Here is a 23463-nt window from a genome sequence, read left to right on the forward strand (position 1 = left end):
TCTTTGTGTTCATGAGCTGCTGGACTGTGTGAATCTCTGACTGCATTTCTTCTTTAGTGGCCGTGAGTTGATTCTCCAGTTTATGAATGAGAGGTTCACATCTGCAGCCGTTCAGCGGCGCCTGACGCACAAATAATCATCACAAACTATCATGTGTCATTACTGACTAATAATGGCCATGTTTCATATTATCAAATGTTCATTTCATTCTTCAACATTGACTTCTGTTTACTAAACCCTCATACAAACCCTCTTGTTCATTTCATACATGTATTATTTACTGTATTCTGAAAGAGATTAATCTTCTCCATTAGATTATTTGGTTTGGTTTTGTATGACTGAAATATCTGCTCAGAGCCGTTTCAAATATTGTCATCATGCAGGAGACTTTCCTTAAATAAAGCACTTTGCTGTCATCTAGTGGACGTGTTTATTATATCACTTGTCAAACCTGTTTCATGTGTTTCATAATCTGAAGCAGGAAGACTTTCAGTTCAGAGAATCAGAAACTGAACTCTCATCGATCTGTGGAGTGTTTGGTGTTTCTATCTGTGTGTGTTCATACGGTGAAATGGCAGAAGCGAGTATTTCAGAGGATCACTTCATGTGTTCAGTGTGTCTGGATCTACTGAAGGATCCAGTGACTGTTCCCTGTGGACACACTTACTGTATGAGATGTATCACAGACTGCTGGAATCAAGAAGATCAGACGAGAATCTACAGCTGCCCTCAGTGCAAAAAGAACGTGTTTTAGCTAAAAACATCATACTGACTGAAGTTACGGAGAAACTGAAGAAGACTAAAGTCAAATGTGCTGTTTCTGATCAGTGTTCCTCTGGAGCTGGAGATGTGGAGTGTGACGTCTGTACTGGAAGAAAACACAAAGCCATCAAATCCTGTCTGCTGTGTCTCAACTCTTACTGTCAAACTCATCTTGAGCAACACGAGAATCTCTTCAGAGGTCAAAGACACAACCTGATAGACGCCACTGCACCACTTCATGACATGATCTGCCCTCAACATGACAAGATTCTGGAGATTTACTGTCGCACGGATCAGAAGCTTATATGTACTCTGTGTATAGATGAACACAGAACACATGACACTATATCAACAGCTGCAGCATGGATGGAGAAACAGGTGCTTATTTTATTTTGAAATAAAAATGTTTTCATTATCATAGAAGTTTACTGAGATATATGATGATTTAATAGTTCAAACAGACTCTATTATTCAGTTATTGTGTTCAATTTTTCAGAGTCAGTTTGGAGAAACAAAGAATAAAGTTCAGCAGCAGATCCAGAAGAAACAGAAAGACCTTCAGAAGATCAAAGATGTTGTGGAGTCTCACAAGGTGAGTTTGGAGCAGAAGATCTCAGAAGAGTCTCAGTGAAGTCTCAGTGTGTCTCACAGTAATGTGTGTGTGTGTGTGTGTGTAACAGCGGTGTGCACAGACAGCAGTGGAGGACTGTGAGATGATGTTTACTGAACTGATCTCATCCATTGAGAGAAGACGCTCTGAGGTGACACAGCTGATCAGAGATCAGGAGACGGCTGCAGTGAGTTCAGCTGAAGGACTCTTGGAGCGACTGAAGCAGGAGATTGATGATCTGAGGAGGAGAGACGCTGAGCTGGAGAAGCTTTTACACACACAACATCACATCCATTTGCTGCAGGTAACAGAAGGACATTTTGTCAAATGCTGTTTTTATTCTTTTATTTGAATTATGTAAATTGCAGTAATGAGGTGATTTATTTAAAAAGTGCAATAAATGAATCATTTTACAGAGTAATTTGAAAATAATTCAGTTCTTCTAAAATGACAATAATGTCTGACATACATTAAACATTTTAAATGTTATTAACTATTCACATGTTTCATTAGATTTGTCTATGTTTGGTTCATAAAAACTGAGAAATATCCATCATTATTGAGACCTTCTGCACATTGTTGTGTCTGAACATTGAATCATTTTTAGCCCTTTAAATACTAGATTATGATGTTTCATTGCACATTTCCATTCAAGTTCTCTTCATGACCTCTAATCCACCTAAAAGGAAATAAATTGTGTAAGAATGTTGGAGGAATGTGATTGTAAAAGTGCTGTATAGAGCTGTTGAAGATGTGGAAGTAAAGATGAAGATGATGATGAACGTGACAGTAGTTCTGAAGTGTGAAGTCATGATGGTGTTTGTGTGTTTATTTGATGTTGTAGAGTTTTCAGTCTCTCTCTGCACCTCCTGAATCTCCAGACGACATCAGTGGGACTTTCCTCTTTTCTTTTGATGCTGTGAGAGAATCTGTCCGTCAGCTGAGAGACAAACTGCAGGATTTCTGCACACAGCACATGAGAAAGATCTCCGGTAAAACACTGAACATTCATCATCTCATCAAATCTGACGTCATATTAGAAATACAGTCCAGAGAATGAATATCATGAGATTGACACTGTTTCTATCTGTTGATTTCTACAGACACACACATCAACACTGTCCCCAGGATAAGAGACGACTTCCTTCAATGTAAAGTACACAATAACACACACTGAGATTGATGAAATATATCCTCTAAAGGATGATCTGAACAATGAAAGAAAACATCATCTGTGTTTCTAATAAATACAAATCAATAATAAACCTCTGGGACTCCTCTACTTACAATGAGTTTAGTAAGCAATAAAGCGGCAATGTTGTGAGAGATGTGGTTGACTGGACTGAGGAAGGAAGAATGTTCCACCATGAAGGAGTTGTGAATGAGAATGAGCGGCCCTTACGGTAAGGCTATAAAAGACGCCGCTGGTTTGCTGACACCGGGATCTTGCTGAGGTGTGGGAATGCAGGAAGGTATGAAAGTGTGCTGGTGCAGATCCAGAGATAGTCCTGTAGGCAAGCATTAGTGACTTGAATCTGATACGGGCTTCAACCGGTAACCAGTGGAGAGAGATGAAAAGGGGTGTCACATGTCGGTCCTGGAGGGCCACAGTCCTGCAGAGTTTAGCGCCAACTTTGGCTCAACACACCTGTTTGGAAGTTTCTATTCTGCTTGATTAGACCTAGACCTTGATTAGCTGTTCAGGTGTGTTTGATAAGGGTTGAAGCTAAACTTTGCAGGACACAGGCCCTCCAGGACTGACTTTGGACACCCCTGCCTTATGGGCTGTTGGAAGACGAGGAGTGCTGCTGCATTCTGAACCAGCTGGAACAGTTTGAAGATCAGGAAGGAGAGCATTGCAGTAGTCCAACCTTGAGATCACCAAGGCCTGTACAAGGAGTTGAGTCGCATGCTCAGTGAGATAGGGTCTAACCTTTCTAATGTTGAATAAGGCATATTGACCTGACCGCGTTGTCTTGCAGTGTATTCATTTAAGGACAGCTGTTCATGAAATATGACTCTGAGGTTCCTGGCTGTTTTGGAAGGAGTTATTGTGGTATTACCAAGTTGGATGGTATAACCAGGGTGCAATCCCGAACAGCCAGCACCCCAACTGGTGCAGCCAACGTCCCAGCCGGCGTCTCAGCCAGTCATCCAGCCGGCGCTGAATCCGACGTTCCAGCCGGTGCCCAGTCCGGTGCAGCCGGTGTTCAACCCTAGAATCACTGTCCAACACATCATCAATGAGGTTCTGCTTTCACATACAACATGTAACAACAAAAGCCACACGTCTCCACACAAAACTACCGCAGGACATGGTTCATGTCATCCTAGAAACTTGTGATGAGTGGCGATAGCGACTATATACACATTCAGTGTGGAGGGAAGATGTTAGTCTCCAGTCTCGTAAGAAGGACAACAAAATCCTGATCGAGCACCTCGGTGGGTCTTTCTCGTTGAGAGAGACACCAGGACGAGAAGAGGCGCCGTCTAGAGGCGTGTAACCGCCTAGTAGATGGGGCCCTAGCCTGGGTGATGGTCTCCGCCATACATGGGGAGTAGCAAACTCAGGATCTTCTCGTCCCGTCTAGAGACCAGACATGGGTGTTCCAGAGGTCTGATCTGGGATGCCAAAATGTGTCCTTCCCCTGAGAGAGAAGGTCCTCTCTCAGGGGAATGGTTCAGGGGGAGTCGCTGTCCAGAGCATCAACTCTGAAGCCAAGTGCGGTTAGACCAGTGCGGGTAACCCATAACACTTGGTGCTCCTCTTCCCTGACCTTGCACAGTGCCTGTGCAAGGGGGCTCCTGGGGGGAAGGTGTGCTTCCGCCCGTCCCGCGGTCAGCTGTGCACAAGGATATCCGTGCCGAGGGCTCTGCCTCGGACAGGGAATACCAAAGCGGGCAAATGGTGGTGTTGCGGGAGGCGAACAGGTTTACCTGGGCTTGCCCGAACAGCATCCAAATGAGCTAGACTGCGCGGGGGTAGACTCGCCACGTAAACTGATGAGAGAGCGCGTCGGCTGTCCAGTTCAGTTTGCCCGGGGTGTGTGGCCCGCAGGGAACGGGTCCCGTGCTGAGTCCACCATAGGAGGCGTCGAGCAAGTTGTGTTAGCTGCTGTTCAGTGCAAGTCGCACAGCCCACAACTCTTGGCAATTGATATGCCAGCACAGGCGGGGGTTCGTCCAACGCCCCGCCTGCATGCCCATTACACCGCACCCCTGCAGGGAGGCATCCGTCGTCACCACGACTTGCCTCGTAACCTGCTCAGAGGGATCTTAGTCCGTTGAAAAGTCATGGAAGACCAGGGGTTATGGTGCGTCGGAAGCAGGGCGTCATCACCATGCGCCTGCTGCCGGTGTGCCACGCTCTCCTCGGAACTCGACTCTGAAGCCAGTGTTGGAGCGGTCTCATATGCAGCAACCCGAGGGGTATTACCCGGCGAGGACGCCATGTGCCCAGGAGCCTCTGAATTGTTTCAGGGGGACCGCTGTCTGCCTGGAGCTGGAGCACCAGGTCCCTTTGTGTACATAACAGATCTCGCGAGTGTGCCAAGATAGGCCAGTCGTTGAGGATCCTTCAGGTCGATTGCCATGAACCAATCCTGACACCTGATGGATGTCAGGACGCGCCTCTGCGTGAGCATCTTGAAAGGCAGCTTGTGAAGGTGCTTTGTTCAAGGTACGCAGACCTATGGCGCAACCTTGGGAACGATGAAGTGCGGGTTGTAACCCTCTGAACATCTTGGTTTTGAGGGACGAACTCGATGCCTGCTTTGCCAGAAAGGTGGTGACATCTACCCGAAGCATGTAGGCGTCCCTGCCTCTGACAGAGGGAGAGATGATGCCCCGAAACTTGGGAGAGTCTCTGGCGAACTGGATCGAGTAACCAAGACGGACCGTCCTCAATAGCCACCGAGACAGTGTGGGCAGCTCTCGAGCTCCCAGGGACTGTGACAGGGGGACCAAGGGGACTTCACCATTCCCACGGAGGGTGGTTCGATGGCAGGCAGTGCTAACCATGTCGCGGGGTCCAGTCCAGTGGAGTGTGCGATCGGCTAGAAGGAACACCCAGGGGGAACAGAAAAACGCATTGTGAGTAAGTGGCCGCGAGGCCCTGAAAATGGCCCAGCTTTGGTGACAAGGCAGGATGTCCCGTACCGACCGATCAGAGGCGTAGCTGTGAAGGTCGGGCCCGATGTTGTACTCCCTGGGGCCTTCCCGTCAGTGTCACTTCTCTCGAGAAGGTTGCTGACGGGGTGGAGGTTTCCCCCTCGACCTCCGCTTCCGGGGTGCAGCCTGTGGTGGCACAGGAACCGGAGCCGATATCCTGGGCTGCCCCTGGGGTGTCATTCATCTGCGCAAGGTTCCGCCGGGGTGTCTCTCCTAGACCACTACCGTGGACATCGTCCGACCCAAGGCCCATGCCGCCACCTTGGTTGCCCGTTGAGCGCCGTCAGTGGTAGCATGGAGATTCTGCATTATACCCAGGTCAGCCTAACCCTCGTGGAGCTCTCTCAACGCCCTGGCCCGGCGGACCTGCAGGATGGCCGTGGCGTAGAGAGAGGAGGCAGCCTGCCCCACGGCAGCGCAAGGCTTCGGCACCAGTGATGCCGAAGTCCTACGCGCCTTGGACGGTAGGCATGGCCGATCCCCCCAGGTGGCAGCCGTCTGCGGCACAGATGCACCGGAGCCGCACGTTCCACCTGGGGGATCTCGAGGGAAGGGAAGGCACCGGAGCTGGTTTGACTGGAGCGGGCCGTGAGTGGAGCGCTCAAAGTTTTACACAGCTCCTCATGCACCTCCGAGAAAAACATGGCACCCGGTGTGGGCGCGGTTTTCACCGCGCTCCGACCTCAAGAACCACGTCTCCCCGGGTTAGCATGGTTGACATCACTTCTGCCTCCTCCTGAGCTCGACCCCCCTGGGGGGGAGCTTGGATTCGTCAGAGTCGGATGCCAGTCTCCCTCCGATGCTGCGAGCGACATCTCATTTACGTCACGCATCGTTTCCGAGTGCGTGCCTGAGGATCCGGACGGTATGCCACCGCCGGTTGGGGGACGTTCAAAAGAGCGAACCGGGGTGCGATCGGCCCGTCAGCACTTGGCTGGCGGGTTTACGTTCGCAGAGGTCCCCACATCACTAACGCTGCTAATACAGGCGGACTTCGGGGCCGTACCCACCGATGTCACAGCCCGGGTAGCTGACGAAATGGTGGCTGTTTCCTGTAGGAAGACAGCCACCCGTGACCACAACTTCTGAATGACAATCTGCCCGCAGTGCGGGAAAGATGTGTAGACGAACACTGCTTCAGAGTGCTGGACGCCCAGACACCTAACGCAGCGATTGTGTCCATCCCCCTCCTCGATGAGGGTGCCGCACCCAAGAGAACAGCGGGACATGCCGCGCTGGAGATTGCTCAGTCCTGAAATGGACCTTTTTGGAAAAATTTCGAACACCTCCAGAACCGCCAAGACGCCCAGGGGAAGGTCGCTGCAGGTGGGGACGATCCGCTGCTCTACGTAGAAGATCCGGCAATGTAGAAGAAGAATTCATTGACTTTGTTTTGTTCGTAGTCATGAGCGAAGGCTCGGAAGAACAAAAGGTAAATGAATGCTGCACGCCGGCTTCGTTTTATACCGGACATCCGGGGGCGGAGACCGGCATGCAAATTTCATTCCCCAAATGTCATTGGCCTTTTCTATAGTAGTCAGAGTTGATTGGTTCTCAAGGGCAAACGCCATCTGTCGTTCTCGACACAATGTCGAGAGACCGACAGAAAGGGAACTGACAGCCTTTCAAGCACAGGGCAGACTGTTTTATTTAATGTCATGCCTTTTTGGCCTACATGGGGCTGCAGCTACTTTTCAAGGGAGCTGTGTTGAAGGGAGCTGAAGAGTTCTCTGCAGCATATATAGATGATGTCGTCATCTTCAGTACTTCGTTGGAGGCGCATCTAAGACATCTAAGTGACATTTTTGGATGTGTTCGTCAGACCGGACTAGTTGTGAACGTCTGCAAGTGCCAGTTGGCTCAGTCTTAGGTGTATTATTTGGGATATGTTTTGGGAGGAAGGAATTATCTCTTCAGCCTTTCAAATTTGTGGTAAGGTATAAGGCAGGGAAGGACAATGTATTAGCAGACCTCTTGTCACGCTGTTATGAGTAATCTCCATAAGGGGAAGAGTATTTTACAGAATGAACTATGTCCTGTCACGACAGTCAATGCTGCCACTGGACTATGAACTATTGGTAGTAAATTTTAAGTGGAAAATACTTGATATTCATTATGAAATATTGTCTTTTTTTATATCAAAACTTGATCTATTTTGAGAGTTAAGAGTACACCTTATGTGTTTAACGGTATTCGTGCAGATATGCATGTATTTGATCGAGTGCACCGATTAGATAGATAGAGCTGTGAAGAGGACGGATCTAAAGTATAAGTTACATCTACCGTTTAAGAATAATACAAGTGTATATTCTTTTCATTGAAATAATCATTCCATAGACTGTTTTCATTTGGTTAAAGTTCCTTTATTGAATATGAAGTTGTTCATATGTTTGTATGGACTTACCGTCATCTCTTTTTCATGGTTGCCTAATGAATGGGTCCCATGACGGGAGAGCGCCCCTAGTGAGCATCGCATATATATATATATATATATATATATATATATATATATATATATATATATGTTTGCGACCTCAAGGAGGAGAGTAAAATGGGAACACTGATGTTGATGTTGTATGTGTTTTGTTCCAATTAGGAGTTTTATTGAAGTGGATAAATTGATTTGTATAACAGTTTTTGCCCATTGCTTGTACACTATAGACATATGCTTAGACCAAAGTAACAAAACTTGAAGCTTTTGTTACTATACCTTAAACACAGTGTAACCATAGCGTAAACAAAAGGGCTGCTTTGCACTGTAGTTGCAATTCTGCAACACACTTGCTCCTTCACACTTCACACTATTTCGTGCATAAGACACTTCGTTCATAAATGAAATCTCATAGGTACCATTGGGAAAACACATCTATTCAAAATATAAAACACATTGGGTGATTGAAAACACTTACACACACCTGAAAATACTTGCTTACAAAACTGAACACCAATAAGCCAGCCACAAATAGACCACAGTTGAGCCATTTTGAGAAATGGAGCATGGAGGCAGGGAGAGCAAGAGGTAGAGGAAGATAAAGAGAGGAGTAGGACGTGGTCGAAGAGGCTATGCACGGAACAATATTTCAGATGATATTAGAGCAACAGTGATGGATCATGTGACAAATCATGGCCTGACAATGAGGGAAGCTGGGCAGAGAGTCCACCCACATCTAAGCCGATTCACAGTTGCTTCCATCATAAGGACATTCAGACTGGAGAACAGGTGTGTCTTCAACTCTCTACTCCAGACTGCCTCTACAGTATTTACGGTTCTGTACCGTATCACATTACCATACCACATGTACTGCATTGCAAGTTGGCTAGTGCGCCTTTTGTAACCAAAATGTTAGTTTTGTGAAACATACAGTACAGTGTAGGGGGGCACGGTGGCTTAGTGGTTAGCACGTTCGCCTCACACCTCCAGGGTTGGGGGTTCGATTCCCGCTTCCGACTTGTGTGTGTGGAGTTTGCATGTTCTCCCCGTGCCTCGGGGTACTCCGGTTTCCTCCCCTGGTCCAAAGACATGCATGGTAGGTTGATTGGCATCTCTGGAAAAATTGTCCGTAGGGTGTGAGTGTGTGAGTGCGTGAATGAGTGAGTGTGTGTGCCCTGCGATGGGTTGGCACTCCATCCAGGGTGTATCCTGCCTTGATGCCCGATGACTCCTGAGATAGACACAGGCTCCCCGTGACCCGAGGTAGTTCGGATAAGCGGTAGAAAATGGAATGGAAAAACAGTACAGTGTAGTACATAGTAGTGTACCATTGAGATGTTACAGAACTGTGTACAGTATACATTACTGTAAAAAAGAACCAAACCAATAGCAATTTGCTGTTGCATTTTTCTACAGAATGACTAGAAGACCTTCTGGGGTGGTGGGCAACGCCTGTTCACCCATCAGCAGGAATATGTAACAGGTAACTAATGTACAGGTACAGTCTTTAATGTTGTGTTAACACCTAAGCCGACTGTGCGTCTTGTTTTCTGCAGACTTTTATTGGACTGATATTAAACTTTGTAGATATGAACACATAACAAGACACAGGTGTTCTATTACAGCTTTTGCCCGTTGCTTGAACACATTTTGCAAAACTTCGCTCATTTTGCCAAAACTCTACACACAAGTAAACATGACACAACACTGGGAAATATACCATTCACATCTGTGTCAAATTGAAACTCTACTATCAAAACCTAACATTCCTTTCTCAAAATGTAACTCTGATGACAAAATGACACATACTTGCAACATATGCATACACTTTCAGATCAGAGGGAAAACACTAGTCTACTTTGTATAAAACACTGCAGTCTTTGATTTTCACTGTTTCTTCAGAAGGCATATTTTCAGGAAGCACATTTTCAAACAACCAAAAAAGGAAATAGAACAGTAACATGAATTCAGATAAAGCAAAAAAATAAAAATAGAAAAAACACTATACTGTAAACACAGAAAATCATGGCAATTGTGCATACGTGGGCTCATGAATCCCGCTGTCTGTTGGGGTCTGGCTACAGGATCTCATCGACATCACAAGCACTGTTTTCTCGCGCTAGACACCGGGGAAAATATCCCCTTGCATGTCGAAACCATCCATGGATTGCTGTCACCTGAATGTCGCCGCAGGCCTGTTCCATGGCCTGCAGAAGAGGCATGCGGGCATGTGGTTGCGGTCATATACACGCCATCTCCAAGCCGAAAATAATTCCTCTATAGGATTTAAAAATGGCGAGTAAGGGGACAAGTATACCACTTCAAATTGATTGTGGTTGGTGAACCAGCCCTGGACCAGAGCTGTCCGATGGAAACTGACATTATCCCATACCACAAACCTGGGCTGATCTGGTCTGTTCTGTTCTGTACAACTATATTATGGAGAGCATCTAGAAATGTTCCTCCTCTGCCTCTGCCTCTTGCTCTCCCTCCATCCATAATTGCAAAGTTCTTGAAATGGCTAAACTGAGGGCTTTTTGTAGCTGGCTGATCAGTTTTGCAAGTAATGACTTCAGGTGTGTATTTGAGTGGTTGCAATTACTCGATGTGTTTTGTATTTTGGATGTATGTGTTTTCCAAATGGAACCCTGAGATTTCATTTTTGAACGAAGGGTCTTATGTATGAAATAGAGTGTAGTATGCAGGACCAAGTGTGTTGCATAAAGGAGTAAGTGTGTTGCAAAATTGCAACTAGTGTGCAAACCAGTGCTTTTGTTTAAGGTATGGGTACATGTGTTTGAGGTATGGTAACAAAAGCTTCAAGTTGTGTTACTTTAGTCTAAGCATGGGTCTATAGTGTTCAAGCAATGGGCAAAAACTGTACTATGTATGAGGGAAAGTGAAATGATCTTATGACCGAAGTTTCACTTTCAATAACGATTTAAGACTGAAGATTCTACAGAAGAGAGTAATGAACCTCTACACATGTGTGATAGATCAAGCAACCTGCACAGAAGTGTTTCATTCTTTTAATGGGACTTTGTGCCCATCGAATGGACTTTACCACATGACTTATCACATCTGTTTGCACACGTTTCATAATCTGAAGCAGGAAGACTTTCAGTTCAGAGAATCAGAAACTGAACTCTCATCGATCTGTGGAGTGTTTGGTGTTTCTATCTGTGTGTGTTCATACGGTGAAATGGCAGAAGCGAGTATTTCAGAGGATCACTTCATGTGTTCAGTGTGTCTGGATCTACTGAAGGATCCAGTGACTGTTCCCTGTGGACACACTTACTGTATGAGATGTATCACAGACTGCTGGAATCAAGAAGATCAGACGAGAATCTACAGCTGCCCTCAGTGCAGACAAACCTTCTGTCCAAGACCTGTTTTAGGAAAGAATGTGATGTTTGCTGAGATGATGGAGAAACTGAAGAAGACTAAAGTCAAATGTGCTGTTTCTGATCAGTGTTCCTCTGGAGCTGGAGATGTGGAGTGTGACGTCTGTACTGGAAGAAAACACAAAGCCATCAAATCCTGTCTGCTGTGTCTCAACTCTTACTGTCAAACTCATCTTGAGCAACACGAGAATCTCTTCAGAGGTCAAAGACACAACCTGATAGACGCCACTGCACCACTTCATGACATGATCTGCCCTCAACATGACAAGATTCTGGAGATTTACTGTCGCACGGATCACAAGCTTATATGTATGCTGTGTATGATGGCCGAACATAAAAACCATGAGACGGTTTTAGCTGCAGAAGAGGGAACACACAAAAAGGTCTGAAATGAGATGACACACTGTTGTGTGATGTTAATGTTCACACTCTTTCATCATCACATAATTTTTGTTTTCTTTGTCCTACAGAGACATTTAAAGGAGACAAAAAGAAAGTTAAAGAAAAGAATCCAGAAGAGACAGAAAGACATTCAGGAGCTGAGAGATGTTGTGGAGTCTCACAAGGTGAGTTTGGAGCAGAAGATCTCAGAAGAGTCTCAGTGAAGTCTCAGTGTGTCTCACAGTAATGTGTGTGTGTGTGTGTAACAGCGGTGTGCACAGACAGCAGTGGAGGACTGTGAGATGATGTTTACTGAACTGATCTCATCCATTGAGAGAAGACGCTCTGAGGTGACACAGCTGATCAGAGATCAGGAGACGGCTGCAGTGAGTTCAGCTGAAGGACTCTTGGAGCGACTGAAGCAGGAGATTGATGATCTGAGGAGGAGAGACGCTGAGCTGGAGAAGCTTTTACACACACAACATCACATCCATTTGCTGCAGGTAACAGAGATGTGATGTGAAAAACAGCCCAGTGCTCTTTAGATAGACAACAACATGTGTTTCATTCTGTGTGTGTGTGTGTAGAGTTTGTCGTCTCTCTCTGCTCCTCATGGATCTACAGACTCTCTGTCCAGCATCACTGTCAGCTCTCTCCTCTCTTTTGATGATGTCATCACATCTGTATCTCATCTGAGAGACAAACTGGAGCATTTGTGCACACGAGAGCTAGAAAAGATCTCTGAGAGAGGTGAAGTATCATTCATTGACTCTTTACAATCCATCAGCTGTTATCATGTAGAAACACAAATGATTTCATGAGACATGATTGACAATCAAATGTCTGTTTATTTCTCAAGTGAAACACACAGAGATTATTCACAGTCCTGAACTCAAGACCAGAGATCAGTTCCTCCAGTGTAAGTGACGACAAACACATCAACACATCCACTACATCTCTTATTAAACATCATCAAACACACAAACTTTACAGAGAAACACAACAATGAAGAATCTCATGACACGTGTGATATCAACAGCTGTTGATTTAGTCCAGAACAAATGATTTGAATCAGTGAATTATTGTTTGTGTAAGAATCTCATCTTTAGTTCATATGGTGTCAAATATTAGTTTGTGACATTAATGAAGACGACAGAAAGAGCGTCTGTACTGGATGACAGCTGACAGATGAACTCCTCACAAAACTAACAACATAATACTAATGAATGATTAAACTCATCTACATGCAGAATATAAACAACACACATATAAGTAAATTCATCTTTTCATGTTACATGTTCTGACCATCAGATATTTGCCTGAAGACACTGAGTGACACATTCTTCAAACGTCACAACATACGGCTTCATTGAGTGCTTGTTTTGAGCAAGAGAACCTGATTGGTTGAATAAATAATGTGTGTGCGTGTTCAGTTTGCTTTGAGATGAACACAATGATTTTCTTCTGTGAAGTCTGATGTCAACAATGAAGAATATCTCAATATTTCTCTGATTTATTACTTTTGTGATGTTAAGATGCAGATGATGTGTTTTATGTTCCTCAGATTCTCTTCAGTTGACTCTGGATCTAAACACAGTGAATAAACGCCTCCATCTGTCTGAGAACAACAGAGAGATTACACACACTTACACACAGCATCAGTATCCTGATCATCCAGACAGATTTGATGATGTGTGTCAGGTGTTGTGTAGAGAGAGTGTGTGTGGACGCTCTTACTGGGAGATTGAGTGGAATGGTGTTTGTGTGTTTATATCAGTGTCATATAAGAGCATCATGAGGAAGGGAGAGGGTGATGAGTGTTTGTTTGGATGTAATGATCAGTCCTGGAGTTTGTTCTGTGGCTCCAGTTACTCATTCAGTCACAATAACATAGAGACTGATCTCTCTGTAAAGATCAGATCTAATAGAATAGGAGTGTATGTGGATGAGAGAGCAGGAATTCTGTCCTTCTTCAGCGTCTCTGACACAATGACCCTCATCCACAGCATCAGCACCACATTCACTAAACCTCTCTATCCTGGATTTAGATTTAGCTGGTTTAATTCAAAAGTGGAAGTTTGTGATCTCACAATGTAGATAATACATAAATTAACCAATCATATTTCATAAGCTTACTTTTTTTGATGTAACTAAAGTAATACATTTATCTTGTTGACATCTGGTGATAATTCAGTTGTTGATGTTAACATAATTACTGTGATTGGAAGTAAGACATTTTGCTTATTTTTTAAATGTTTTGCAAGGGATAGAAATGAATGAAGTGATTATGCCAAATATGTCAACAAAATGTATACAAATGGATTCATTTTGAAATTTGATTTTATACGAACATTAAAAAGGGCCTTTTCCATTACGTTGTATTTTTTTATTTTTATGGTGAGGTTTATATGAATCGTTTTTATGAATTTGAAGAGTGCTGGTCTTGTCTTGAACACTCCTCACATTGAGCACCAGATGTCCCAGACGTGATTTATTCACCATAAAGCACAGCCTCTTGTAGCTGCTTACTTTTATAATAGGCCTAATTCATTTTTTCATTTTAAGCAAACAATATGTCCCTTAGGGATGGGTGATAACTCGTTTATGATTCAAAACCAGGTACTTTTAAGACCAGTGTCGTTGATTTCGATACCAATACAATATGTGTGTGATTGTAGAGTCCATATATATATATATATATTGAACAAATCATGTTCAAACTATAACTTTCACATTCTTATAATTATATAACTTGCATTCATTCAGCTTAGAAATTAATTTATATTAGATACAGAATAAATAATGATCGTCCCTTGTTGTTCTATGCGGGAGTTGTTTCACTCCATCACAGTGGGTGGCGGTATGCACCGCTAAAGTTGGTTAGCAAACAACACCAAAGGAAGAAGACGGAAGACCGGAGAAGGGTCCGAACGAGAAGAGAGAGTTTAAAGAGCAGAAGTGAAAGCAAACGAGACGAAATTTCTTGCTTTCATTTGACGGTAAACGGTGAGCTCGCCGTTACTAAAAAAATGACAGTTCTGTTGTGATCGTGTTTGTCACATCAGATTGATGACGTGTTACAGTCTGATCTCATGTGTGAAGATGAAACTGTTGTGTGTTAAACTGTATTGTTAGTGTGTAATGTTGTTTTTCCACTTAATCCTGCTTTCGCGTGCACGTCAATTTGTCAGAATGACGTCATGTTGATCTGTCACAGGTCTCGCGCAATGGGTCGGATTTTTCTGGATCACATCGGAGGCACGAGACTCTTCTCTTGTGCAAACTGCGACACGATTTTAACCAACCGGTCAGAGCTGATATCCACGCGCTTCACCGGCGCAACCGGACGAGCATTTCTCTTTAACAAGGTAAAGAAACTTCTAAACCTATAGAAACATGCCCCTATGAGATGTCCAGGACCCCCTTAACCACCGATCAATTCAAACTCTGCTTGGTAGTCCGCATTAAAGGTACAGTTTATAAAAGCCGCCGCTAGATGGCGCACATTCAAAACAACAACAACTGCGTAGCTTGATGACGCTGAAGGAGCGTGGAACTCCACCGCTAATATTAACAAGACATGTTTATGGCTGATGAAAGTAATAAAGTTGTTTACATTTTGCGTTTGATGACATGATTTTATTTCATTATAGTGAATTAGACGTTATTCATAAGATAAATGTATAATTATTAATCTTAAAATGATTACTGATCGTACAGTAAATATATACATGACACTCCTGCTAAATTAAGAAAAAGACATTCTAACAATAAGAATAACCTTGTTGATGGATATAATAATCATATGTTTCCTTTCAGTAAATGAATCTAAACTGTGCTTGTCTATGAAAACACATGCAACATCAGCGTCTCTGTCGTCTCATTTAGGAAAAGCCACACCGAAATTGATCCTACTCTGATCTCTCCTGATTATATCTTCTTGTCCCAAACTATTCTTGGGTCATTTGGTTTACCAGTATGTCTTTGTTGACAGAACCAGCTGCAAACAGTAAAGAATAATTGTGCCCCATAACGCCTGCCTAAAACAATATAGTTGCTTGATAGACGCAACAAAACAATACTTTCACATTTGCCCACGAGACTGTGTTGACATGGTTTCTACAGCAGTAAAGGTGAAAACGGGGTAACGTCAGAGACTGTGTTATTAGGGAGATCAGGTCTGGAGGAGGCACAATGGCTTACATGAATCACGTGAGGTACCTCATCAAATCATATAACGGCCTCTAGTCTCCTTTCCTGCATTCCACTGAAGGTTGCAGACGTTCCATCTAGTGTCTTTGGTAACTAGGATATGATGCCATTGACATGCAATGCCAGACACGGCCCGTGTCACTGGTTATTTACAAATAGTTGGAAACGTTTGAGATATTGTAAGTACTCAACTGAGCAAAATATGTAACACTGGCCTAGTGGTTTAAGGATATTTTACTGCAAAAATGTTACATATTATACCTTTAATGTGAGACGGTGAGAGACGGTTGTAAATCTGTGCGTGTGTTTTGTTTTTCAGGTGGTGAACCTGCAGTACAGTGAAGTCCAGGACAGGGTCATGCTGACGGGACGACACATGGTGCGTGATGTCAGCTGTAAAAACTGCAACAGTAAACTGGGCTGGATCTATGAGTTCGCCACAGAGGAAAGCCAGCGCTATAAAGAGGGCCGCGTGATACTGGAGAGAGCGCTGGTCCGAGAGAGCGAAGGATTCGAGGAACACGTGCCGTCAGATGCTTCCTGAGTCACGTGACATCACAGCCCCTCATCCGTGTGAATGACGCATCCAGCTTTTTGCTCTAGTCTTAAAGACACCGGGAATGACCCCGTGACCCTCTCAGATGAGTGAGGTGACGTGAAAAGATTCAGAGCTGCTGTTTCTGTCACCTGTCACACAGGTTACACACGTACAGACGCAGGACACATGCCGAGAGCTCACTGCAGTATTTCAGCTGTTCTCACAGGTGCAGTGTTTTAAAGTAGAAGACCACCATCATCATTCGGTCATCTGTTAATGATATTGCACATGATATCTTTTTCAAATTATTATTTGGTTTAAAGTGTTTTACTTTTGTTGAAGCTGTATTCATTTGATCTCGATAAGTCTGTTTGTCACGTCAGTATTGCTGTGACATTTATTAAAAATAAAACGTGTTTTCAATCCATGAGGTACTTTTGTTTATTTTTGTATTGTCATGATACACAGAGCTCATGAATTTTTTAATATTTGTTTGTTGGATTTCAGAATGTATGGTTGAGACATGAAGGAACTCTGGAGATGAATTCTTGTTCATCCGTCAATCAAACAGTACTTCTCACCTTCCTGTTGCATTTCTGAAATCTGTTTTCCTTTAAAAAATCTTATATTTCCATTATTAATAAACATTTAGTATAAACTTTATTGTATGCTGCTGCATATACCTACCAATTAATGAGTACTGATAACATGAGTTCTCTAGAGTTTCTCAAAGATGATGCTGATTCTTTTTTATATTCCTGAAAGGAAGGGCGTTACAAAATAATTGTTTCTCTTGGGGTCCTTTTTTTAAAAGGAAAACTGGACCTAGCAACAGAACTTTACTCCGTATGTAAAAACCAAACAAAATAAACATTCCCTTGTGATTCCACAATCTATACAGTTGTCATGCGTATGAATATGATACAGCACCATATTGTTAAAACAGTTTCACTTTAGGATGACCTCACACTTAAGATATAAATAGCTGCTATTTTCATGACTATCATAGGGTTTGTGAATTGCATTATTCAAAATGACAGTACTCACATCAGCCAGTATAGTTTGCAAAACACTTTATTTATAAGTTCTGATAATAAAAACAGAGATGAATACGCACACCTGCACATGAAATGCTATTTACAGCTTTGCAAAAATGTGCACATCGGAATTCAGTCCAATCACAGAGAAACTCTATTACTACATCTCGGAAGACTGGTTTAGAGAATCACGTATTGAGCAAATAATGTTCAGGATCAAACGAACATGACTACATGAAAGTCAAATCTATTTCTAGTGTAAATTTCAGTATATTTAAAGTCTAAAACACAACACTGAACTTGTTTAAATGTGCATTTTAGTCAGATTTATTGAGGATGATGATTCAATTGGAATGTGCCTCAACAGAAGAATTATGTTCATCCTGCTATAACTTCTACAGTGCGATCTTCAGAAAACAATAAAAGCAAAACAAGTACTAAACCAAAGCACGTGTCTCTAAATAAATAAAATGAGCTTTAGGATGCTATCAGAATAACTGACATTCACAATCAACTACCTCATAATAAATAACAAATCAAAAACATACAAATCACTTCATAATAAAATATTAGCTTATTCAGAAAGTGTCATGATTATTACACGGCCTGCGACAATCAGACAAGTGCTAATCTGTGAACCGAATCTCATTCACATCGAGTTTTTCATGTTAGAGGTGTGATGATGATGGAGGCTGAGCAGGGGGCGGGCCGGCAGGTTGCGCGTTTCCCGGGCTGACCTCCACGACTCCAGCTTCAAACTGTGTGGGACACTCAAAGTGCACACAGTGAAAAACCTGCAGGGGTCAAAGGTCACACGTTACAGACAGAAATGACCTAAACTCTGTTATTGTCACATCAAGGATGTTATAATGCACACTGTTGTAATGAATTATAACGTCTTAATGCAATACCGAATCTCACTCACCTCATTTGAAGTGTTGTGTGTTCCAACAATCCGAATGAACGATGCAGGTTGTTTGTCAAAGGTCAGCGTCTGCCAGGATCTGACGTAGGAAAATAACACAGCTGATGTAAACATGACATACACATTCATGTGAACAGACACAATGCACGCAGAGATGCTCACCGACAGGCTACTTGCGTTCGGTCCACTACTTTCGTCCAGTGCTGCTGATTTGGGGAGACCTCGATGTAGTAACTGTACGAGCGTTCGTCGCAGTCCCAGAGCAACAGCCTGAAATGTAAAGCACGTCCTATAATCAATGCTTCTTCTTCAAACCTGCAGCTTTAAAAACTTTGTATCTGTGCCTTAGGATGGCGTAAACTTTTTCACCAAGCCCCGCCCATTCGTTTGCATATTAGAAATGTCTGATATCACGTAAAAACCCTTTTCGGAAAGGATCCGCCTCATCTTAGGGAACTTCATAAATATTCTCTAAATAAGGAACTTGAAATAATGTGAATGCAAAAACGTATTAATATTACAATAAAGCAGTAATAAAGCTCCGCCCCTAAACCTAACGTCACTAGTATCAAATGAAATGCACTTTAAATTGATACAAACTGTCTTGAGGGTGCTTGAAAAGACATGCAAACGCACCGTAAAGAGCTGATGATGTAAGGCTGAGCCAGTTGAATGACGATGGCCCCGGAGCCCAGCTGGTGACATGTATAACCTGAATCCCAGTCGTAGTTGCGCGTGTCTCCGTTCAGCAGAGCGTTTCTGCTGCGACTCACACCCTCGATCACGCTGGCACACGTTGAGATGCTGGCCACGTTTTCACTGGGCACTAAAAAAACACACGTAGGACACAAGAGGCCGATGAATATCAGAACCAAACATACATAATCTACAGATCTGAAGCTTTCTTACCCACAAGCCCCTTTTCCAGCGTGAAGGAACGGTTAGTGAACATGCATTCAAAAGCCACCAGATGGAAGACTTTATTAACTGTGTTGTGTGTTCCCACAATTCGCACGTACCTGAGACACAATATCACATTGTTTCGTTGGTTTCAGACAAAAATAGTGCATTTCTTTGAGAAGAGTGAAAACACATAATGGCTCACAATACGTTTACCAAAATGACAAGTTTCATTCTGACTGTTCAGCATTGTCATCTAAGCTTAGCCTGAATAAACGGCAATGTGAACCAGACTATACGCCGAGCGTCTGTACCTGCACACGCGCGGAGAGAAGTACAGATTCTGCCAGGACCTGCACAGGAACTTTGAGTGATCCACAACTCGAACCCAATCCAGCTCATCCACAGACACCTCGAGGTAATATGAATACGACCTACAGGGGGAGACAGAGTGACACCCAGATGGCACAGGTCCGTCTGTAAGACGTCTGCTAAAGATCTGGAAAACATCCGTTGTGTAAACACATCTGACCGACATCTTAGAAAGGGTGCTTTTTCATACATTTTAAATCAAACTTCTTACAGACGTCTTTTAGATGTCTATATGACATCTGACAGGAAAACTCGTTTCAGATGAGGAAACAATAAAAACGTCTTGCAGATGTATGTGTGCTATCAGGTTTGGCAAATAGAGGATACTGTGTATACAATCATGACATGAGGTTTTTATTTTCGTAACATCTCGTCATGTTGGTACATCTAACTTTTTCTACAGTTTGCTCACTAGGGCCTTACAGACAGATATGCCTGATGTAATTGAAAGTAATTTATGATGAATTATTGTGTGTGTGTTTGGGGGGGGGTGTACCGACTGTCTCGGTCCCACAGGAGAATGCGGATGTGGTTGATGATAAAAGCCTGGCCGAGTTTGACCTGAATCCCCGCTCGTCCATCGTCCTCTATGGGGTGTCTGGAGAATCCGTGGTCCAAATCGTAGTTCTGAGTGTCTCCATCCAGTAACGCAGACTTCAGCTCTCCTTTCACCACCTGAGCACCATATTTCATGGTGGCTATGTTCTCCTCAGGAACTAAACACATCAAACACAGAAACTTGAATATCTGTGTCGTGGCAGTACCATGACAGCATCAATGCACAGAGTCGTCTCTCTCTACTTATAACCAAGCAGTTATAGATGATGAGGAATCAAGACTCACTGAGCATGCCGCGATAGTTCAGGTCCATGTCACGGCTCTCAGAGCGCGTCTTGATGGCATCCAGGAGATCGTCCGGACTGACCAGACCTGAGGGACGTACAACGTTCAGCATCTCCGTCAGAGTCATGAGGGGCAGACGCACTGCTGACATCACTTCCTGGGTGGGCGTCCCCTCAGAATTCTGCCGACACCAGCGAGCCAACGCCTGGAAGATTTCCCGCTCGCTGGCCGCAAAGGAGTCTCGCCGAACGACCGTCAAGAGAGCCGCCTGCGCGCCGCACAAATATTACATTCATAGAGGATGATCAGAGACAACATCAACGAGACAAAATGTCAATGACACGTCTCATTATTCATTACTTATTTGTTTTCTAAACGTACTGGTAAAATGAACAAGAGTGGGAAGGTGATATTCATCAAAGTTACCTTAGACAGCGTTATGAAGCCATCGGAGGTCAGGACGTCCGGAGCGTGTCTATCCATGTACGAGCAGCAGGCGGCGACGAGGGAGTTTAGGGAGTACAGACTGGCCACATCGAACACCAAACAAACGTTGTGAGTACTCAGAATGGTTCGCAGGAACTCTGACGTCGAGTCCTCCAGCAGCTGCAGGCCGTAACGGTTGGCGAGACCCAGGAAGTCCAGCAGAACCTCCTCCCGCGCCGAGCTGAGACTGGCTCTTCCTGTGTACAGATACTGGAGCAACATCCCAAACGCTTCTGCTCGTGTGTCCTCCAAACACACCTCGGCCTGAGACTGTGACTCCTTCATTCCTCCATACAGAAGAGCCCTGAGGACGATGAGATTCAGTTCATTTACGCCAGCAAAACTTGAACATAATCGTGTTTAATGCATTGATTTTGTTCGACATTCAAATCAGCTGCTTTTAGCTTAAAAGTATTCAATTGCATCAATAGGTGAGGCTTTCTGGATCCACATCACAATTTAATATATTCATAAAGTAAAGCAGGACTTTAATCAAATATTAGTGTTTTACATATACATAATGGTTTTGTAAACTACTGACTAATACTTTGTCTAACTGATATTACAGAAAGAATCCATTAACATGACAATAATCAGTTTTTCATTAATTTAAATATCAGAATACAGATCTGATGCTGAAGTACTCTGAGGCTTTATTCGAGATGATAACCTCTGATAGATGCATTAAAATGACAACGACCTAGTTATAAAAATGACAATAATCTTTAACTAAAAAGCAAATCACACATTTATCAAATTTTCCACATTGCGTCGGAAGGACATCTATAGGAAAGCATCCCAAATATGGTTTAGGGTAACATTGGGAACAATATCTAACGTTTCCATAGAAATTGTAAACTGGCTATTGCAATTATGAACAAAACACCTTTTAGAAGTATTTGATTTAGTTTTGATTTGGAAACAGCTAGCAAGTTGTTCTTATTTCATGCATTTATGACAACATATTAAATCATAGTAATGTCCACTTGTCAAATGATAAGTGCTCTTATATTAGGGGGAGGGGCTTTTACTCATTACACATCATCATTAATAGAGTTGAAGGTGGTGTCGTGTCAGGGTCACTAAGCTTTGACGTCAGTAAATATGGCACATACAGTATTTGTAATGAATAAAACCTACCATGTGTTTGTATTAACGTTACCTGAAATAATGGCATCGTGCGGCGAGAATGACTCGGTGCGCTGGAAAGCGCTTCTGCTCCACGACGAACGTGACATCGCTGTACTCGTGGCCGGACACGAGAGAACCCAGCTGCTCGGACAACAGGTGCACATGATCGATCTCTGACACCGAGCTCAAGGGCCGCAGAGGGTGACTGTTGCTGCTCATCGCCGCACATCTGCGTGAAATACATCAGACCATCATCAGTCACATACACAGACTGATGCTGCTGCTCAACGGCGTCGTACAGATTTGATATGCGTGCGGTGTCACGTACCAGCAGCACGTGCGTCTTATTCCAGCTCTTCTGTGTTCTGAAGATCAATGCTGTCGGATTTAAGATCGTGTTGTTAGCGTATGACAGTGTAATCACAATTAATAGGAGGAAATGCTTCGATACTTGAAATTTCCGTGAAATTCTGTGACCCGGATGTTGATGTGCGTACTGCTGACGTCAGCGGAAAGGTCTCCACACTCGGTGGTCATATTTGTCTCCTGTTCTATCTTAAATTCTATTCTTAAAAATTTTATTTTATGTTAAACAATGAAACTTTTTTACTAACTATTTACGTAAGTCTAAGTATGAACAAGGAGGTTTGAACGAGTCTCTTGAGTGTTTATCAAAGCCCCATTTAATATGGTAACAGTTATTCCATCATATTGAGGGTCCAAAAAAATCTAATTTTCATAAACGAGTATTGATACAATGAAGGCATTCAGGATTTATTACATGCCAATGGAAATGTATGGTTTTATTAACCAATATAAAGTTAAAATTAAAGTAAAAGGCTGTGAGAAAAACATTTAAAGTTATGGATAAATGTGTAGACCTTCTTATTACCAAATGTAATAATAAACTTATCTATATAGAATTTAAACGTATTCTCATTATTATTGGACATTATCAGTGTTATTTTTTGGGAGGTGTGGTAGCTCAAGTTATGGATAAAGATTTGGTTTTCTATTTATCATACCCTGTGGCAATGGTAAGGTTAATGTGCAAAATTGTGTTTAAGATTTACCCTGTAAGGCCTATTTGAATTTTTACAAACAAAGTTTAATTTTGATATGGGTCCTTGTGGTTTTTCTTTTCCAAAACTCTTGATCACCTTTTCTTTCAATGTGATGTCATTGTAAATTCCTCATCTTCTTTTGGAGGACAATATGTTTTTCATGGGTGATTTGAATTCCTTACATTCGCGTATGGAAA

General features: G+C 43.2%; 4 protein-coding genes across 7 annotated transcripts; 3 read left to right on the forward strand and 1 right to left on the reverse strand.

The window, feature by feature from the left end:
• Positions 1–487: 487 nt before the first annotated feature.
• Positions 488–11581, forward strand: LOC130433933 (tripartite motif-containing protein 29-like). The gene is made up of 7 exons (XM_056763743.1): positions 488–1140; positions 1259–1354; positions 1443–1676; positions 2217–2364; positions 2476–2523; positions 9390–9456; positions 11446–11581. Coding segments are annotated over exons 1-6 (993 nt in total). The 5' UTR covers positions 488–675; the 3' UTR covers positions 9392–9456; positions 11446–11581.
• On the forward strand, positions 9463–14132 carry LOC130433931 (tripartite motif-containing protein 16-like). Of its 2 annotated transcripts, none has more exons than XM_056763739.1 (6): positions 9463–11760; positions 11848–11943; positions 12028–12261; positions 12346–12508; positions 12618–12677; positions 13323–14132. In XM_056763739.1, the coding sequence occupies exons 1-6, from the start codon at positions 10945–10947 to the stop codon at positions 13853–13855; spliced, it is 1902 nt and encodes a 633-aa protein (XP_056619717.1). In that variant the 5' UTR covers positions 9463–10944; the 3' UTR covers positions 13856–14132. The 2 variants fall into 2 exon arrangements, with proteins under 2 accessions (XP_056619717.1, XP_056619718.1); XM_056763740.1 differs by having other exon boundaries at positions 13070–13462.
• Positions 14133–14625: 493 nt separating this feature from the next.
• On the forward strand, positions 14626–16935 carry ypel5 (yippee-like 5). Of its 2 annotated transcripts, none has more exons than XM_056763745.1 (3): positions 14626–14757; positions 14976–15126; positions 16290–16935. In XM_056763745.1, the coding sequence occupies exons 2-3, from the start codon at positions 14986–14988 to the stop codon at positions 16512–16514; spliced, it is 366 nt and encodes a 121-aa protein (XP_056619723.1). In that variant the 5' UTR covers positions 14626–14757; positions 14976–14985; the 3' UTR covers positions 16515–16935. The 2 variants fall into 2 exon arrangements, with proteins under 2 accessions (XP_056619723.1, XP_056619722.1); XM_056763744.1 differs by having other exon boundaries at positions 14628–14764.
• Positions 16936–17564: 629 nt separating this feature from the next.
• Positions 17565–23053, reverse strand: LOC130433932 (BTB/POZ domain-containing protein 9-like). Of its 2 annotated transcripts, XM_056763741.1 has the most exons (11): positions 22531–23052; positions 22234–22431; positions 21012–21375; positions 20586–20853; positions 20239–20458; positions 19685–19804; positions 19380–19489; positions 19107–19296; positions 18633–18740; positions 18471–18549; positions 17565–18339 (listed from the first exon to the last, which is right to left on the reverse strand). In XM_056763741.1, exons 2-11 carry the CDS (start codon positions 22419–22421, stop codon positions 18214–18216), a joined length of 1773 nt encoding a protein of 590 aa, XP_056619719.1. In that variant the 5' UTR covers positions 22422–22431; positions 22531–23052; the 3' UTR covers positions 17565–18213. The 2 variants fall into 2 exon arrangements, with proteins under 2 accessions (XP_056619719.1, XP_056619720.1); XM_056763742.1 differs by having other exon boundaries at positions 22234–23053.
• Positions 23054–23463: the final 410 nt, after the last annotated feature.

Source organism: Triplophysa dalaica, chromosome 13 (assembly GCF_015846415.1).
Source record: "Triplophysa dalaica isolate WHDGS20190420 chromosome 13, ASM1584641v1, whole genome shotgun sequence".
NCBI lineage: Eukaryota > Metazoa > Chordata > Actinopteri > Cypriniformes > Nemacheilidae > Triplophysa > Triplophysa dalaica.

Coding starts and splice junctions, on each gene's coding strand:
- LOC130433933 (XM_056763743.1), top strand. CDS start 676: ATGTATCACAGACTGCTGGAATCAAGAAGATCAGACGAGAATCTACAG. Junction 1,141..1,258: donor CAGCATGGATGGAGAAACAG/GTGCTTATTTTA, acceptor TCAATTTTTCAG/AGTCAGTTTGGAGAAACAAA. Junction 1,355..1,442: donor ATGTTGTGGAGTCTCACAAG/GTGAGTTTGGAG, acceptor TGTGTGTAACAG/CGGTGTGCACAGACAGCAGT.
- LOC130433931 (XM_056763739.1), top strand. CDS start 10,945: ATGAACCTCTACACATGTGTGATAGATCAAGCAACCTGCACAGAAGTG. Junction 11,761..11,847: donor AAGAGGGAACACACAAAAAG/GTCTGAAATGAG, acceptor TTTGTCCTACAG/AGACATTTAAAGGAGACAAA. Junction 12,678..13,322: donor CAGAGATCAGTTCCTCCAGT/GTAAGTGACGAC, acceptor TATGTTCCTCAG/ATTCTCTTCAGTTGACTCTG.
- ypel5 (XM_056763745.1), top strand. CDS start 14,986: ATGGGTCGGATTTTTCTGGATCACATCGGAGGCACGAGACTCTTCTCT. Junction 15,127..16,289: donor GAGCATTTCTCTTTAACAAG/GTAAAGAAACTT, acceptor TTTGTTTTTCAG/GTGGTGAACCTGCAGTACAG.
- LOC130433932 (XM_056763742.1), bottom strand. CDS start 22,421: ATGAGCAGCAACAGTCACCCTCTGCGGCCCTTGAGCTCGGTGTCAGAG. Junction 18,741..19,106: donor TACATCATCAGCTCTTTACG/GTGCGTTTGCAT, acceptor TTTACATTTCAG/GCTGTTGCTCTGGGACTGCG. Junction 18,550..18,632: donor CGAACGCAAGTAGCCTGTCG/GTGAGCATCTCT, acceptor TTCCTACGTCAG/ATCCTGGCAGACGCTGACCT.